The sequence below is a fragment of the Zootoca vivipara genome, chromosome 6 (genome assembly GCF_963506605.1).
Source record: "Zootoca vivipara chromosome 6, rZooViv1.1, whole genome shotgun sequence".
Taxonomy (NCBI): Eukaryota; Metazoa; Chordata; class Lepidosauria; order Squamata; family Lacertidae; genus Zootoca; species Zootoca vivipara.
Genome location: NC_083281.1, coordinates 75,865,804 through 75,882,075, shown reverse-complemented (window position 1 = coordinate 75,882,075; position 16,272 = coordinate 75,865,804). Strand labels below are relative to the sequence as shown.

General features: G+C 47.9%; 1 protein-coding gene across 2 annotated transcripts in view; it reads left to right on the top strand.

Annotated features, from left to right (window-relative positions):
* Positions 1 to 16,272, top strand: part of KAZN (kazrin, periplakin interacting protein) — a 258,853-nt gene that overhangs the window by 42,366 nt on the left and 200,215 nt on the right. For both annotated transcript variants that reach the window (XM_035120457.2, XM_035120458.2), the window contains exon 2: positions 15,244 to 15,523. In XM_035120457.2, the coding sequence (XP_034976348.1) occupies positions 15,244 to 15,523 (280 nt within the window). The remainder of the gene's footprint in view (positions 1 to 15,243; positions 15,524 to 16,272) is intronic.

Here is a 16,272-nt window from a genome sequence, read left to right as displayed (position 1 = left end):
ATTTGTATTTAGGAAAAGGAACATAAACAGTGAGTTTATGAGTTTATCCCTCCTTACAGCATCCAATGGCTTCTTGCTTGATTGCAGCTTTACTGTTCAGATTTCCAAGGGGATCCTCTGCAAAGGACTCCAGGGGCTTCTAAACTGCTTCCTATTGATTTCCCTACTAAGATAGTTTATCACTCCTTGTTACTTTTAAAAAGTAATGTAATCTGTGTTGTGAACTGAATAGGGTTTATTAGACAAATCCTACCCCAGCCAGTCTAAAGTTGGCTATATGGCATCACTATTCATGTTTGGTGGTGGCATTTCCAACTGATTTCCCCCCCCTTAAAAAATAAATAAATCCTATATTGAAAGTGCTTCTTCCCATTTCCTAGAGAAGAGTTGACACCTTCAGCCAGTGTTTCCCAAACTTGGGTCTCCAGCTGTCTTTGGACTACAATTCCCATCATCCCTGACCACTGCTCCTGCTAGGTAGGGATGATGGGAGTTGTAGTCCAAAAACAGCTGGAGAACCTAGTTTGGGAAAACCCACCTTAAGCTAAAGCAGACCTGGACTGACTGCAGAAGAGCACCAGGTTGTCCCATGGGAAGACCCAAATGCTAGCAGTGTTAATGGACCCGACATCATTGGATGACATGGCTGCTGTCAGGACCTTGCTATGTGGGGACAGGGACTCTGAGAATGAGGTCCAGGCTTTTTCCCCAGGAGGAGAACAACTGCAAGGCACAGCCTTACCACCATCCTCTGATGAGTGCCCTGCATTGCCTGTCTCCCTTTACCTCACAGAAGTCAATGGCTTCAATAGAGGGCTCTTTAAGAAGCCAGTTGGTTTCTCTGTAGGGAGATGGAACTTACCACATTCCAGATCTGGTCAGCCTGGCTTCAGTTAGCTCTAGTTCCCTACAGGGACAGCATTTCCCTGTAACTGCCGTAGGAGGAGAACACTCTCTGAGCAGCAGGGCCTTCTTGGGGCTGTCCAAGGTACTGATCCTGTTTGCCTTACCTGTCCCCCCTACAGCTTGACTCTGGTTCCCATCGGCACCTACTGAAGTTCTTTGCTTGGCAGGGTCCTTGCTCCTGAGTGGAGATGCTGAGGGAGGGAGGAATCCCAAACTGGCCAAACTGACAGAGGAGAGGGCTGTTCATAGAATTGTAGAGTCGGAAGGAACCAGAAGGGTCATCTAATCCAAGCCCCCCTGGAATGCAGGAATCTTTTGCCCAATGTGGGCCTTGAACCCAAGATTAAGAGTCTCATGGTCTACCAACTGAGCCATGAAGAACTCTAGCCACCACAGCTGCAGGCTGCATGCTTCTGAATACCAGTTGCTGGGAGCTAAAGGAGGGGAGAGTGGTCTTGTGCCCATATCCTGCTTGCTGGTTTCCCACAGGCATCTGTTTGGCCACTGTGAGAAAAGGACAGTGGACTAAATGGGCCATTGGTTTGGATCCAGCAGGTTCTCCTTACGTTCTTATGGAAACCAAAAGGAGCACAAGTCATGTTTTCACCACTGCTGTCTTCTCACATGATAAGGCAGGAGTCTTTGATGAGCCAGGATTGATGGGACAAGCCAGAAGTCAAGGACAAAGGACAAACCAGGGAGCAGGATGGAGGAGCAAATCAGGAGTCAGGACCAAAGGATCTCACCTTTCACAGGTGTTTCCCGCTATCCCACAACATTCTGAGCTACTTAACTGCAACTGCCCACTTCAAGAACTGTCAATAGTCATTTAAGTCCATTGCCCCCTCTTGTCCATACCCAGAACACTTCACACCAAACAGATAGGATTCTCATAACAATATTATGGGGTAATTCTGTTTTCCTAATATGTATTTATCCAAAAGAATATGTGTCACCTTCTTAGTGTTGGGGAGGATCCTAGCTCACTCTGCATTTTTGGAATCACCCTTCTCATCTCTCTCTCTCTCTCTCTCTCTCTCTCTCTCTCTCTCTCTCTCTCTCTCTCTCTCTCTCTCTCTCTCTCTCTCCTCTCACACACACCTGACCTGTGTGCAAATTGAAACATTGTTCTGTGGATAGAGGCACATAATCAGAACCGTGTGTGGGTCTGGACTATACTTAGACTGTAGGCTGAAGGACATGGGGGGGGGCAGAAATATGTTTTTTTTCCTGTACAATTCCCCAGGATTGGGGCTGCACATTATGAAATACAGTCATTTCTTGGTAGCATTTTAAAGGGGAATTTTTAATTTTAAGGAACAAGGAGCCCTCTGATCACCTCATGAGTACTTCCTACTTTTACAAACTAACAGAAAGGCAAGAATCATTTTTAAAGAGAAACACAGTATGTGTTTCAAAGGGATCTATTACAATCTCACCCATTGAATGAAGTCCTGCCCACAAAATCCTCTTTCCAATCTAACCATCTCAAAATCTGCCTATAAACAAGATGAAATAGAGCAAGGTTTGGAGGGGCATTGGGCATTGGGGACATGAAGCTGGCACAGGACAGAAATACTGTGATCCATCCATCACGATACCTTGTTAGTTAGTTTGCCTATCTATTAATTACTGGAGGACAGGCTTATAGTAAAATACTCATAGAGCAGAGCATGCGTAGGCAAACTAAGGCCCGCTGGCGGGATCAGGCCCAATTGCCTCCTGGATTTGGCCTACAGATGGTCCAGAAATCGCTGCATGGATCTCCAGCGTGCGTGTTCTTTCCCGCTCCTTCCCTCGGCGGCGGCAGTGGCGGTGCCTCCTCCCTCCCTCCCCCTGGCTTCTCCCTGCCCTGCCTAGAGGAGGAAGGGTGCTGGGCTTTGTTGGTGCCCGCAGCAGCAGCAGCGCTCATGTGGCCACCATTTTAAGCAGCCCCTCTCAGGAGCCCTTTCGCATGCCGCTCATCGTCCCGCCGCCGCCAGCCCCTGCTGCTCGCAAGACACAGGTAAGCAGCCACTGGGGCTCGTGGTGCTCTTGCATCATCCCCCCCAAAAAAATATATAGTCCAGCCCCACACAAGGTCTGAGGGACAGTGGACCGACCCCCTGCTGAAAAAGTTTGCTGACCCCTGGAGTAGAGCCATCAGCAACAGCGCCACCTGCAGGTTTCGGGAGCTAGGGATGGAGGCGAAATCTGTTTTGAATGGATTCGTAGACAGAATTCTGCTGTTCTGATCTAATTGAGTATTATTGTCTTTGGACTGCCTCATCTGTCAACGGCCTGCTTATGTCTCAGCTGTATGTGTATTGTCAGGTTTTCTTTTTGAAGTCGGGCTAATTATATGCAACATTATAGACACACAAAATGCATGCTCTGTGTATATCAAATGCTGTTGTACTCCAGTTCCAATCAGTCTAGAACAGAATGGCTAATGGTCAAAGATGATGGCAGGTGCAGTTCAGAAACAGTCAGTGAGCCACAGACACCCCTTCCCAGATTTAGAAGTAATCTGGGTGCAGCTCTATAGAAAACAAACTGGAATACAATTTGATGTAGGAGCAGAAGGGGAGCTTGACCCAACTGCTAACTGAGTAGTCTTCAAATGAAAATAATGGATTTTTGTTTTTAAGGGTTCTTCACTCTTTGCAGTGGCTTGGAGGCGCATAGGATTTGGGCGACTAATTCTGTTTAATCCCTTCCAAGAAAGCCCCAAGGCTGTAATATGCAGATGAGGAACCATGGACAATGGAAATCAATGATTCTTTATTTGCATTGAGAAAGTTGACACAGCTGAGCACAAAAGTGGCCTCCTAGGCTGGCAACCTCATCCGAAGTCAGATTAATTCCACACCAGCAACAATACACATTTGAAAGCTGCAACATAGGAATCCATCTGGTGTGTATTCTAGTTCTGTAATGAGAAAAATATTATGAAAACTAGTCTAGGATATATATTACGCCAACATCATGCACTCTGCTCCATTGGAGTGTATGTATCAGGAACAATTCCCCGCTCAACCCGCTGTGCCTCTTGGACACCCTTTGCTAAATTTAATTCCCCGGGCACCCCCAGAATTCCCTAGAAAAGGGATGGTTGACCCGTGGCCCTCCAAATATTGCTGGATCCTCAGCTCCCACTATACCTGATAATTGGTCCTACTGGCTGGGGCTGCTGGAAATTGGGGTTCAGGAACATCTGGAGGGCTGCAGGCTCCTCACTCCTGCTCTAAAAGTTAAATCTTTTTGGTGGGTGGATGCATCTTGTCTCTGTCATGCATTTCCCTTCATGCGCGCATGTGAACATTGAGGCAGCATGCTAGCTCAAAGGGCAAAATGGCAGGCTGTGAAATGGGCATTTCACACTCTGAGGTTTGTTTTGTACCGTGCTCTTGCATTTTGACGTGCTTTCGAACTGCTAGCTCCTGCCAACCTAGCAGTTCGAAAGCACGTCAAAATGCAAGTAGATAAATAGGAACCGCTACAGCGGGAAGGTAAACAGCGTTTCCATGTGCTGCTCTGGTTTGCCAGAAGCGGCTTTGTCATGCTGGCCACATGACCTGGAAGCTACACGCCGACTCCCTCGGCCAGTAATGCGAGATGAGTGCGCAACCCCAGAGTCAATCACGACTGGACCTAATGGTCAGGGGTCCCTTTACCTTTACCTTTAGCATATTGTGAGGCAACCGTTTTTGTGCTAAAGCCTAATGCTTTCACCCCAACCATTAACAACAACAACAACAACATTGGGTTTTAAATTGGTGGGGGATATGCAATGCTTTTTTTCAGGGGGTACTCAAGAGTATTGGTACCTCTTTTGCTATTGTTGTTAAAAAGTATGGCACTTACTGGAACAACTTCATGGTGAGTACCAGCTCCTATTTTTCTAGATGCGAATTTCTCCAAAGAAACCTGTATTTAGAGAGTATAATAAAGGATTGGGAAGGTTGGTTATTCACATGAAACATAAAATTTCACAACACGGCTGCACAGTCTTCTGGCTCTGCTTGTCAAGGTGCACAAATAACAAGCAAATTCCCCCGAAGTTGCTATAAATAAAGCTCTTTGTACCAGTTCTCTAAAGTAATTGATGAAGCATATTTCCATCCCCATGAAATAACTAGTTGCGCTGCTAGCATCAAATATATGGCAAGGGGTTTGCAAACAGTACCAGCGTTAGATAATAAACACAGAGTGAAATTGGATCCCAAGTTATCTCCTGTGATGACATTAATCTCCACAACTGCTTGCTCCAAAAAGTCTTTTACTGCTGGATAGGTCAACCAGTGATGCCAACAAAATACCTCTTTCGTTGCATTTCTGCCAACACAGAGAATTGCCATTGCCCCGAATGTGGGCCATTTGAACAGGTGTATAAAACCATCCATGCATGATCTTAAGAGAATTCTCCTGGATGTTAGCAGAAATGGAGGTAACAGGCTTCACATGCCACATTTTACACTAGGGATCTGGCCCCGTCCCCCAGATCTTCCTCTAGATCCATTTGGGCTAGATGGGTCATGAGCCTGATCCAGAAAGATCTTCCTATGTTCATGCTCCTCTGCATCTTTTCTTAGAAATAAGCCCCATTGCTTTAAATGAGACTTACTCATAAGAAAAGGGACCCAGGTGGCGCTGTGGTTAAACCACTGAGCCTAGGGCTTGCTGATCAGAAGGTCGGCGGTTCGAATCCCTGTGACGGGGTGAGCTCCCGTTGCTTGGTCCCAGCTCCTGCCAACCTAGCAGTTCGAAAGCACGTCAAAATGCAAGTAGATAAATAGGAACCGCTACAGCGGGAAGGTAAACGGCATTTCCATGTGCTGCTCTGGTTTGCCAGAAGCGGCTTTGTCATGCTGGCCACATGACCTGGAAGCTGTACGCCGGCTCCCTCGGCCAATAATGCAAGATGAGCGCGCAACCCCAGAGTCGGTCAAGACTGGACCTAATGGTCAGGGGTCCCTTTACCTTTTTACTCATAAGAAAGTGTTAAATCAGTGCTTTCTCCAAACAGTGGGGTGGGATCCATCAGCTGGCCTTGAACCACTTTCCAGTGGGCCTCGATGCCACAGTCTGCCTACTTCCTCCCCACTTCCCCTGCCCTGCCCCATAGCTGTTCCATAGCCTTTTGGTTGGACCAACACACCAGGAATTCCTTGCATGCTGAGCAAAGCTCCCTGGAGAAATTTGGGGTGATGGAGGAGGAGGAGGAGGTCTCCTTCCTCTGAAAGGAAAGGCCCCAGAGGAAGTGTTAAAGGAAATCAGAAGGTGACATAAACTGGTAAATTCATATCATCATCAAACAAACAACCTGGGGATGGGAAGGAAGGGGATAAGAGAGAAATTGTGAGAGGAATGAGTGAATGTAAAAAGACCCTGGCTGAAAGAAAATGGCAGTTTGGGGAATAAGGTTCAAATTGCGTTTGAAAGGGGAATGAGAGAAGAAATTACAGGTCATGAGTTAAAACAGACAATCTTAAATTGGTCTTTGGGGTGGATAAGAAGGGGACAATCTAAAATAAAAAAGCCTTCTCCACTTCGAGCCTCTGGGTCAGCAAATTATGCCTAAAATTGAAATGCTGGAGGTTGCAGTACCTCCAGAGCAGATACCTGCCCTTAGCTGGAGGGAAGCTGAGCTATGGAACTTCTTGCCACAAGGAAAACACTGGGGCAAAGAATTTAGCAATCTCCCGAGATGGATTTGCTATCAGTAGAAAAATATTATCATAGTGGCCAATTCATTCTGACAAACTCTGCTACCATTTTCTGAGTGGTGCTTTTTCAGTCATTTCCAGCTACCTCAAGTGCGTCCTGGGAGTAGAAAGTTTGAGAACTCCTGTTTTAAGGGATGGCAGCCTTTTGGGGGGGGGGCAATTCCAAGTCCTCACCCGCAATAGCTTTCTCATTCTTGGTGGGAGGGGGGAGGAGAGGAGACGTGACCCGGTGCCCTCTCCTTTCCTCCCACCTCTCGGCACTGTTGATTGCAGCCTCAGAGGCTGCTTTTCATTACCAGGGATAAAGAAGCCCACAGATGGGCAGTGTACATAGTCGAGAGACTGCAGAAGAAGGTGGGTATCCTTGGCTTTAGCAAAAGCTGCCACATTTCCCGAAAGCTCATATCCTCCCAGCATGCTGCTTCTCATTCCACCCTGCAACTGCCAGCAATGGCGAAGACTTACCGCAAGGCCATGGAATATCAGTCCACAAAGGAAACAGATGTGCTGGTGAGAGAGTCAGGAGTCCTCATCTTAAAAGTCATGTTTTGTTGCTGACAATGAGCAGATGATGGCAGAATAGCGACTCGGATTTATGCAAGCTCAAGAACAGGCCCCGTTTTTGCCGGGGGGGGGGGGGGGACACTCCCTTCCTGCTGTGCCATTATGATCTCTGCAGGAGCTGCCCAGATGAGCCAACACTTTTCAGAAGACTTTTCTGAAGGGCAGGAGAACAACAGTAGGTGGAACCTGAGCCAGGTGGACAGGCAGAACTACCTGCTGATTGGCTGGAGTAATAAGATAGGCAGGAAGAGACTGACTGAGAGCAGACTATAGTTGGTGGGTCAGTGCCCCATTTGCTTTAGCAGGCCAGTCTCTGCTGCATCCTAGGAAATGTATTGGAAGACACGGGCTGTATGCACACGATATCTTTAAAGCACATTCAAAGCTCTTTCCCGCAAATCAATCCGAGCACTGTGGTTTGCCCCTCACAATGTTATAATTCCCAGCAACCCTTAATAAACTACTGAATTCTTTGAGGGAGAGAAGTTGCTTTGAATGTGCTTGAAATGCATAGTGTGCCCCAAAATTATATGTACAGTAGTACCTCGACTTACGAAGGCGATCCGTTCCGCGGCGCTCTTCAGAAGTCAAAAACTTCGGAAGTCGAAAACTTCGGAAGTTGAAGTGTCCATTTTGCACATGCACAAAGTGCGATTTTGCGCTTTGCGCATGTGCAGACCACGCACGCAGCAAAAATACTTCCGGGTTAGCGGACTTCGGAAGTTGAAACCTTCAGAAGTCGAGGCATTCGGAAGTCGAGGTACCACTGTATAGGTTTTGACACACACACACACAGCTTGAATACATTATTTCCAGATAAAGGAAGAGGGGAGATTATCTCTCCCACAAAATGACTCTTCCCTTCCAGAACAGTTTCCCTCCATTTCCTCATCGTTCACAAATAGTCTACAATTTGTCCCTATGGCAACCTATCACATTAATTTCTACCTTTAGAAAATGCCCAGCCAGACCTGTCCAACTCTTCTTCTTTTCCTACCACTTTTAGCTTTTTATCTCTCTCTCTCATTCTTCTTCTTCTTCTTTAAAGTCTCTCTCTCATTCTCCCTCTCTCAGTCACAGAACAACAGTGATGGAAGGGATCCCTAGAGGTCATTTGGTCAAATCCCATCACAACATTGCCATCTCTCTCTCTCTCTCTCTCTCTCTCTCTCTCTCTCTCTCTCTCTCTCTCTCTCTGTCTCTGTCTCTCTCTCTGTCTCTCTCTCTCTCTCTCTCTGTGTGTGTGTGTGTGTGTCACCGAGAGTGAACTTGAAAGAAGCTAAAAGTTGGGTCAGCTTGTATACAGACATCACGTTACAGAATTTGCAAGTACGAAAAAGAAAACAGAGAGGGTTTCTAATGCATCTGTTCCACTTGGGAAATGAGAAGAGATCAGTTCTCCACAATCCAGGCAGAGAACTAGAAGCAACATGCATTTGTTTCAGGGGTGTAACAGAGCCAACAGTTGCACGGGTTTCCCACTTGAATGGAGACATTCCAGTGCATATGTGTGGACTCCCAGAGGATCTACCCTGATCTTTAAATGGTGCATTCCCTTGAGGGCAACATTCTGATGATGACCACACGCCAATAGTGGTCCCTGAGCCACAGGCAAATGTAGTTATGGCTAGAGGCAACGAGTGCCAGAGGAAGAGATGTATTTCTGATAATTTCCCTTGCGCAGGAGGCTTTGTTCAAGATGCACATAATTCAGAGGTTTACACAACTCAGTCAAGGCAAGCAAGAGGCATAAACACAGTTCCGGAACACATTGCTTCCTCTGACTACCGGTTGCTGGGAATCAGTAGTAGTTACGAGTGTTGTTGTGCTCATGTTCAGCTTGAGGGCTTCCTGCAGGCATCTAGTTGGCCACTGTGAGAACAGGACGCTGGATGAGATGGGTCTTTGCTCTCATGGAGCTTCCAGGCTCCTATGTTCTTATTCCATCTAGGCAAAAACTGTCAGGAAGAACATGGAACAGGGCTGGTGAGATTGTGGCAGTGGACATGGCCAGGGTAGAGACTCAAATGCCAGAAAGAGAAGCAGGCAATGGGGGGGGCATGTTCAGGCCCCAGGCCTATGTGTCGTCCCCCACCCCTGTTTAAATAAATTCTCATAGGGAAGGGAGGGGGCTTGCATTATTTTCAGATATATACAAACCAACCACATGCTGAACAAATGCCACCAAACTTTCCAGCAGAGAGAACTTGTGAACTTGCTGCGTTTTGAGATTTCTACCACCCTTCCTCTTGTGACTGGAGAGTTTTGGTTCAGCCCTGAATTGGGAGCTACTACTCTCAGAGTCCAGCTCCCCCCCTCTCCCCATCCTGGTGGTCTCCTTAATTGCAAGATGCAATTAATAATTGCATCGCTTTGGGGACAGACAGTCTGGCTTTAGAGAGGCTTTTTCAAAAGTTCTGGGTTGGTCCAAACTGCTGCAGATCGATTTGGGTCCACACAACACATTATGTAATGGGTCTCTTGCTGCATTGACCTTAATCCAGTACAAACAGGCACAAATTGGCCCGATTTGTTTCATGATTCCAACAAGTAAGTTGCACAGCCCTCGTTTCTGCACCAAAAAAGGATCTCGTCTCCAACTTGTTATAATAGCAGCCACGATTAGTGGTGTTGATGCAAAAGGATTAGATTTGCAGCAGCCAACAATAACACAGGCCAGGAAGCCCCTGGTGCAAGCTATATAGCCACAGATGGTCCCTGCAAGAGGAGAATTTTGATTGCATGAAGCTAGTTGATTCCAACCCACATTCAGGCTTCATGCTGATCCCTTTGGGTTGTGGATCAATGTGCTTTTAGTCTGAACATCTTAATAAACTCAGATTTCTGATCAATTTTGTGCCAAAGCTCAGCATGTGGAGAAATCAATGCATGTCATGAGGAGATCAAAATCCATCTCGAACCACCCCAGCTGTCCCATTACCTGAGGGTGTTCTTGAAAGCTGCCTTTTAGGGCATCATTAGCAAATCTCTGTGATATCCGAGGCTGCAGAAGAGTTTTGGGTCTTGGGTTTTGAAATTCATGCACCCCTGTGTATGGTTGGTGTATACAACCTAATGGTGAAGCTGGATTGCACCGAGGGCTCCTGTCTGTGGCACAGGAACAGTTTCAAAGCAAGCTTAAGACTTCAACCCTCTACCCACTCACCTGTGAGGAACCTCCATTGAACTCAATAAACCGTACTTTCGAGTAGGTAAATAGATAGACAGATAGATGATTGCATTGCAAATCACATCACATCACTTCCATGTGAAAGGTATGTCTTGATGTCTTTTGTCCAGGCTGCAATGTGGAACATGCTTAAGAGAGAGAGGGTCTTTTCTGACGGACTAAAGTTGGATTCAACCCAATAAACTCACATTGAACCTGGAGAGACAGACTTCTGGGCAAACTGTCAATTGCACTGTCGATGCCTGATTGGCATGTCTGGAGGGCAACATGCCAGGGGTAGGTGGGAGGAAATCCCTTCCCCATAACCTGTGGCCCCTCCAGATTCTGCTGAACTCCAGCTCCCATGATTCCTGGGGCTGATGGGAGTTGTAGTCCACAGCATCCTCATTCCTGCTGCAGAGCTCAACAACAGAGGGGAGGGAGGGAGGATAGAGATGGGAATGCAAGAGCAGCAGGGGTTAAACACAGAAAAGACTTCCTATGTGGTGCCCAACCCATGGATAACAGTGAAGGAACTGGCCTTGGGCTTAGTGTTGTGCCTAACTTTCCCCCAGCTGGATTCATGTGACGTGGAGAAATCTCCGTTCATATCTCAAGGCGGATCTATCAAATCTTCTCGTTCCGAAACAATATGAGAAGAGCAACACAGTCATCCTTTGATATTCATCATGGACTCTTTGGGTCTTTCTTGGGACTGACAGTCACATTCAATCCGGAGCAAAGTTCTGGGGTCCACATGCAAGTGGTGGGAAGGGTCGGAGGCAAAAGCGGGCAGAGCAACAAATGTAACCTTTATCTTTATACGGTGTTGGCATACCCCCTCTCTATCCTCCACCCATCCAGGCAAACAAGAGGTATGGCCAGAGATCAAGGACACAGTCCCACCAGGCAAATATCCGAAAGGAGGGTGCAAAGTGGGCCTCTGAGGGGTGCAGCCTGGGGATAGGGGCATGCCTGGGGAGAATCCCAAGGGTTAGAGAGGGCTGCATTTGGCCCCCAGGTCTGAGGGTCCTCCCCTCTTCTGTAATCAGTTGTCTTGGTTCCATAAGATGTATTTATGTGGTCTTCAGTTGATTTTACATATGCATCCTCCATTCTCCCTGGGTATTTTTTCTCTTTAGGGGGGCAGTTTTTTTGAATTTTAATTCATTTGCGCCCCACCCTGAGATCATAAGAGGAAGGGTGGGATCAAAGTATACTAAATAAATCCAAAAGCAAATCAATCTTTAAGGTGCCTTGAGATCCTTGTTTTGGCCACCACATGGGCAAAAAGGTAAAGGTAAAGGACCCCTGACAGTTAAGTGCAGTCACAGATGACTCTGGGGTTGCGACGCTCATCTCACTATACAAGCCGTGGGAGCCGGTGTTTGTCTACAGGCAGGTTTTTCTGGGTCATGTGGTCAGCATGACAAAGCCACTTCCGGCGAAACCAGAGCAGCGCACGGAAACACCATTTACCTTCCCACCGGAGCGGTACCTATTTATCTACTTGCACTTTGACGTGCTTTCGAACTGCTAGGTTGGCAGGAGCTAGGACTGAGCAACGGGAGCTCACCCTGTCGCGGGGATTTGAACCGCCGACCTTCTGATCGGCAAGCCCAAGGCTCAGTGGTTTAGACCACAGCGCTACCCACGTCCCACCACATGGGCACCCCTTTGCAAATCCTACACATGTCTACTGAGAAGTAAGCCACAATGAGTTCAATCAGGCTTATTGGGCAATATCCAAGGTTTGTCACACTCTAGAGTAGAGCCACGGAAATCAAAGAACTTAAATAACATAGGCTCATTTTTTATCTATTACCTTTTTAAAGACTCTAAAAAATATTTTTATCTTTTGAGGTGGCTTCTTTTATTTGTTTCTTTTCCTTAGGCACATTTTTTATTTATTTATCTTTTGGGCCATTGATCTGGATTCTGCTCCATGTTGTTGTTTATTCATTCAGTCGTGTCCGCATGGACCAGAGCACACCAGGCACTCCTGTCTTCCACTGCCTCCCGCAGTTTGGTCAGACTCATGTTGGTGGCTTTGAGAACACTATCCAACCATCTTGTCCTCTGTCGTCCCCTTCTCCTTGTGCCCTCAATCTTTCCCAACATCAGGGTCTTTTCCAGGGAGTCTTCTCTTCTCATGAGGTGGCCAAAGTATTGGAGCCTCAGCTTCAGGATCTGTCCTTCCAATGAGCACTCAGGGCTGATTTCCTTCAGAATGGATAGGTTTGACCTTCTTGCAGTCCATGGGACTATCAAGTGTCTCCTCTGGCACCATAATTCAAAAGCATCAATTCTTCGGCGATCAGCCTTCTTTATGGTCCAGCTCCCATTTTCCATACATCACTACTGGGAAAAGCATAGCTTTAACTATACGGACCTTTGTTGGCAAGGTGATGTCTCTGCTTTTTAAGATGCTGTCTAGGTTTGTCATTGCTTTTCTCCCATTCTGCTCCATATGCGTTGCATATTAAGACCTGGTTACTTCACTGCAGTACAAAACATAAATAAATCGTGAATTGTTTGTTTGGCCTTATTTCAATCTATTGGTAACATTTTGCAAAAATTCGAATTTTCTTTTCAGCGGTCTGTGTTTTGATAATTCTGTGTATTAAGAGCTGCTGTTGGCACCGTTTATTTTGGAAAAGGGGGCATGTAAATAAACTAAGCTAAGGGTGAAGTTATAGGAACACTTACCAGGGAAGGGAATTCCCCTCGGGAACAGACAGGCACAGGACTGCAATCAAACCTAACAATACCAAAAGCTTTCCACTTTATTTATATAGCACCATCTGCATGGATGTCTATAAAGTTGCTTGCCACAAACACAAACTATTTTTAATACCATTAGTAATCTCGGCATTTTATTTACAACACTGATGAATTAATAATCAATATTGATGCAGAGTTTATTAATAGCTTCACACTGCACCTTCTTATGGAAGAGCTGGGGAATCTGTGGCCCTCCAGAGGTTAGACTCCGGCTCCCATCACCCCTGACCATTAGACTTAGCTGATTGGGGCTGATGGGAGTCAGAGTCCCAATAATGACATCAGGAGGGATGCAGCTTGCCCAGCAATGTGCTTGGTTGCTCCACTGGCCTCAGAAGCTCAGGGTGGTCATTTTACCCCCAGGGGGACAGGGCCTTCTCTGTGGCAGCCCCTAAGCCGAGGTGTGCAGTCCCACAGAGGTGTGCCTGGCACCTTCCTTATGCAGCTTTTGAGGAAAGCTGAAGACACACCTCTTTAGACTGGCTTTTGACATCTGAAATGTATACTTGTAGAGCCCACTTTAGTTCTGTGATTCTAAGTTGTTTTAAACAGTTTTCCATGTTGAGCTTTGAGTGGTGCCCTGGGACCTTAGGATGGTGGGTGATAAACAACGCAATTAGTAATAATAGCTATAAAGAGGTTAAATATTTTTAATTGACTACAGAGTCAGTATTACCAAACAATAATAATTTTAAAAATCCAACCTGGGGTCAGTTTACCCATAAGATTGTTGTATCCCACATGTGCCTGCTCATCTCCTTTGATCAGTTGAATGGGCCCCACCACGGGTGCCACGTAATTCTAATTCCCATTCTGCATTTGTAAGAACTTGTTCTTTTCATGTGGCGGCACCTTACCCTTTGGAACTCCCTGCCTATTGAGATCAAACAGGCACCTTTGCTGTCCTTTTTTTTGGCACCAGCTAAAAACATGTCTGTTCAGACAAGCCTACCCAGATACTTAGAAAGCAGAAGTAATTTTGATCTGTTTTAATATTTCAACTTTCCTATGTTTTCAAGTAGGGCCGTGAATTGACTTTACTGTGTTCTCCTTTGTAAACTGCTTTTGATATACAGTGTGTGTGTGTGTGTGTGTGTGTAACCATCAAGAGGTGTATACATTGTATGAAACAAATAAGTAAATAAAAATGGCAACAGAAGTTTAGGGGAAACCATGGGTGTAGCCAGGGGTGGGCACCTGCCCCCTCCTAAATCAAGCAAAAAAATAAAAAATACTTAACTAAAAGTAGAAATTGTAGAAAGATTTGTAGACAGATTTTTTCTGAGGACTTGGGTGTCATTTCATTCCAAATCTGCTAGACAGAGCGAGACAGAGGGTGGTGGCAGGTGGGTGTCCTGACCCCCCCCCCAACATAAATCCTGGCTACGCCCATGGTGGACCATCTGCCATGGCTGCTTCAGCTGTGATTCCTGCATGGCAGAGGGTTGGACGAGATGACCCTTAAGGGTCCCTTCCAAACTTCTTCCAGTCTAACGCAAGATTAATAATAATAATAATAATAATAATAATAATAATAATAATAATAATAATAATAGTATGCAAAAGCCCACAAGGCAGCTTGCATCATCATCATCACCTAAAGCCAAGGGAAGGGCAGTGCCCAGCGGAGCCCCCTCTCTCCTATGGGGACCCTCGGCGCGTGTGCAAGAGGCGCCGGACCCCCTCCCCTCCCCTCCCTCCCTCCCCTCCCGGTCGGCTCAGCCTCCTCCTCCGACTGTTGCATCGAAGGCGGAGGCAGGGAGGCTTCGCTGAGCCGGGCCGCCGGGCCTCCTGCCAGCGCCCTTCGCGCCTCTCCGGCGCTCCTCGCCGTTCCCCCCTCCAGCTCGGCGGCCAGATGGTAGGCTCCATTTAAAGCGCCCTCCCCGCCTTTCTCGGCGCTGCTTTCCCTGGGCGAGCGGCTGCCGCTGGCCGCGCCGCGTTGCAGGCGAGGAAGGGGCATCCAACAGGTCGCCTGCCCGGGCGGAGGTTCCCCGGTCCCCGGGAAAAGGCCCGCTCCCCAGCCAGCCAGCCAGCCGGCCCGCCCTCCCGCCCGGGGTGCGCGATGCGGCGTCTCTCGCGGCTCCTGAGCCTCCTGCCTTGTCCGTCCCGCAGGCCAAAATCCTGAGCATGATGGAGGGCAACCAGCAGCTGGCCCTGCGCATCGACGGAGCCCTCCAGGCGGCTGGCCAGGAGGTGAGCGCCTTGCGAGCCGAGCTGACAGCCACCAGCCGGAGACTGGCCGAGCTCACCGCCTGCTCCGGCGCCGGAGGAGGAGGCGGAGGCGGAGGCGGAGGAGGAGGAGGCAGCGGCAGCAGCAGCAGCAGCAGCCCCAACACCACGGAGATGGCCGCGGCCGGCGGCGCCATGGAGAACAGCCAGCCCAGCCTGCAAGGTAAGAGGGGCTCTGCGCCCAGGCGGGGATCGGGGCCATTGAGGAAGTGGGGGATGGTCTCTTCCCAATAAGCTGGAGGGGTGTCTGTCTTTTTTGGGGAGGGGGAGACTAATGTGTCTTGAGCATGTGTCTAAGGATGGGAGGGGAGGGGGATGCTGATCACCTCCGAACATCCTCCCTCTCCCCCCACCCGGCTGACACTCAGCCGGGTCTTGTGCAGGCTGACTCGGGAGTAGTAAAGTGTTGTTCGTGGCAGTCCTGGTGGTGGCAATCGCGCGTTGGGATTGCAGACGCCCCCCTTTGTGCAGTGGGGTTTATTTCTCGACTCCACCCCCACCCCAAACATGCCTGCAGAGAATTGCAGCCTAGCAGAACGATCCTCTGCTTTGCTTACTCAAGAGCAAAGCCCGGTTACAGTGAGCGGCGTGCTAAGTGTGCGAAGAAGGGATGCAGCCCTTTTGCCTACATTGCATACATGTGCTTGCACGGAAGTCCGTACCCCCCCTCCCAATGCTCGGCAAGACTTAGTACCCTATAAGTCTGCGGAGGGTTGCAAACTAGACTTGTGTTTGTGCAAACTTTGGATTCCTCAGGGTCTTTTTCAACACCCCCGCCCCAACTCCTGTACATTATTTCTCGGAAGTATGCCTCCATTCTTTGCTTACCCCTGGTTTGTTACAATATCTTTAAACTTGCTTTAATTCGACTCCTGTTTGGGGTTCCCCCCACCACTGTCATTTTCTAGGGAG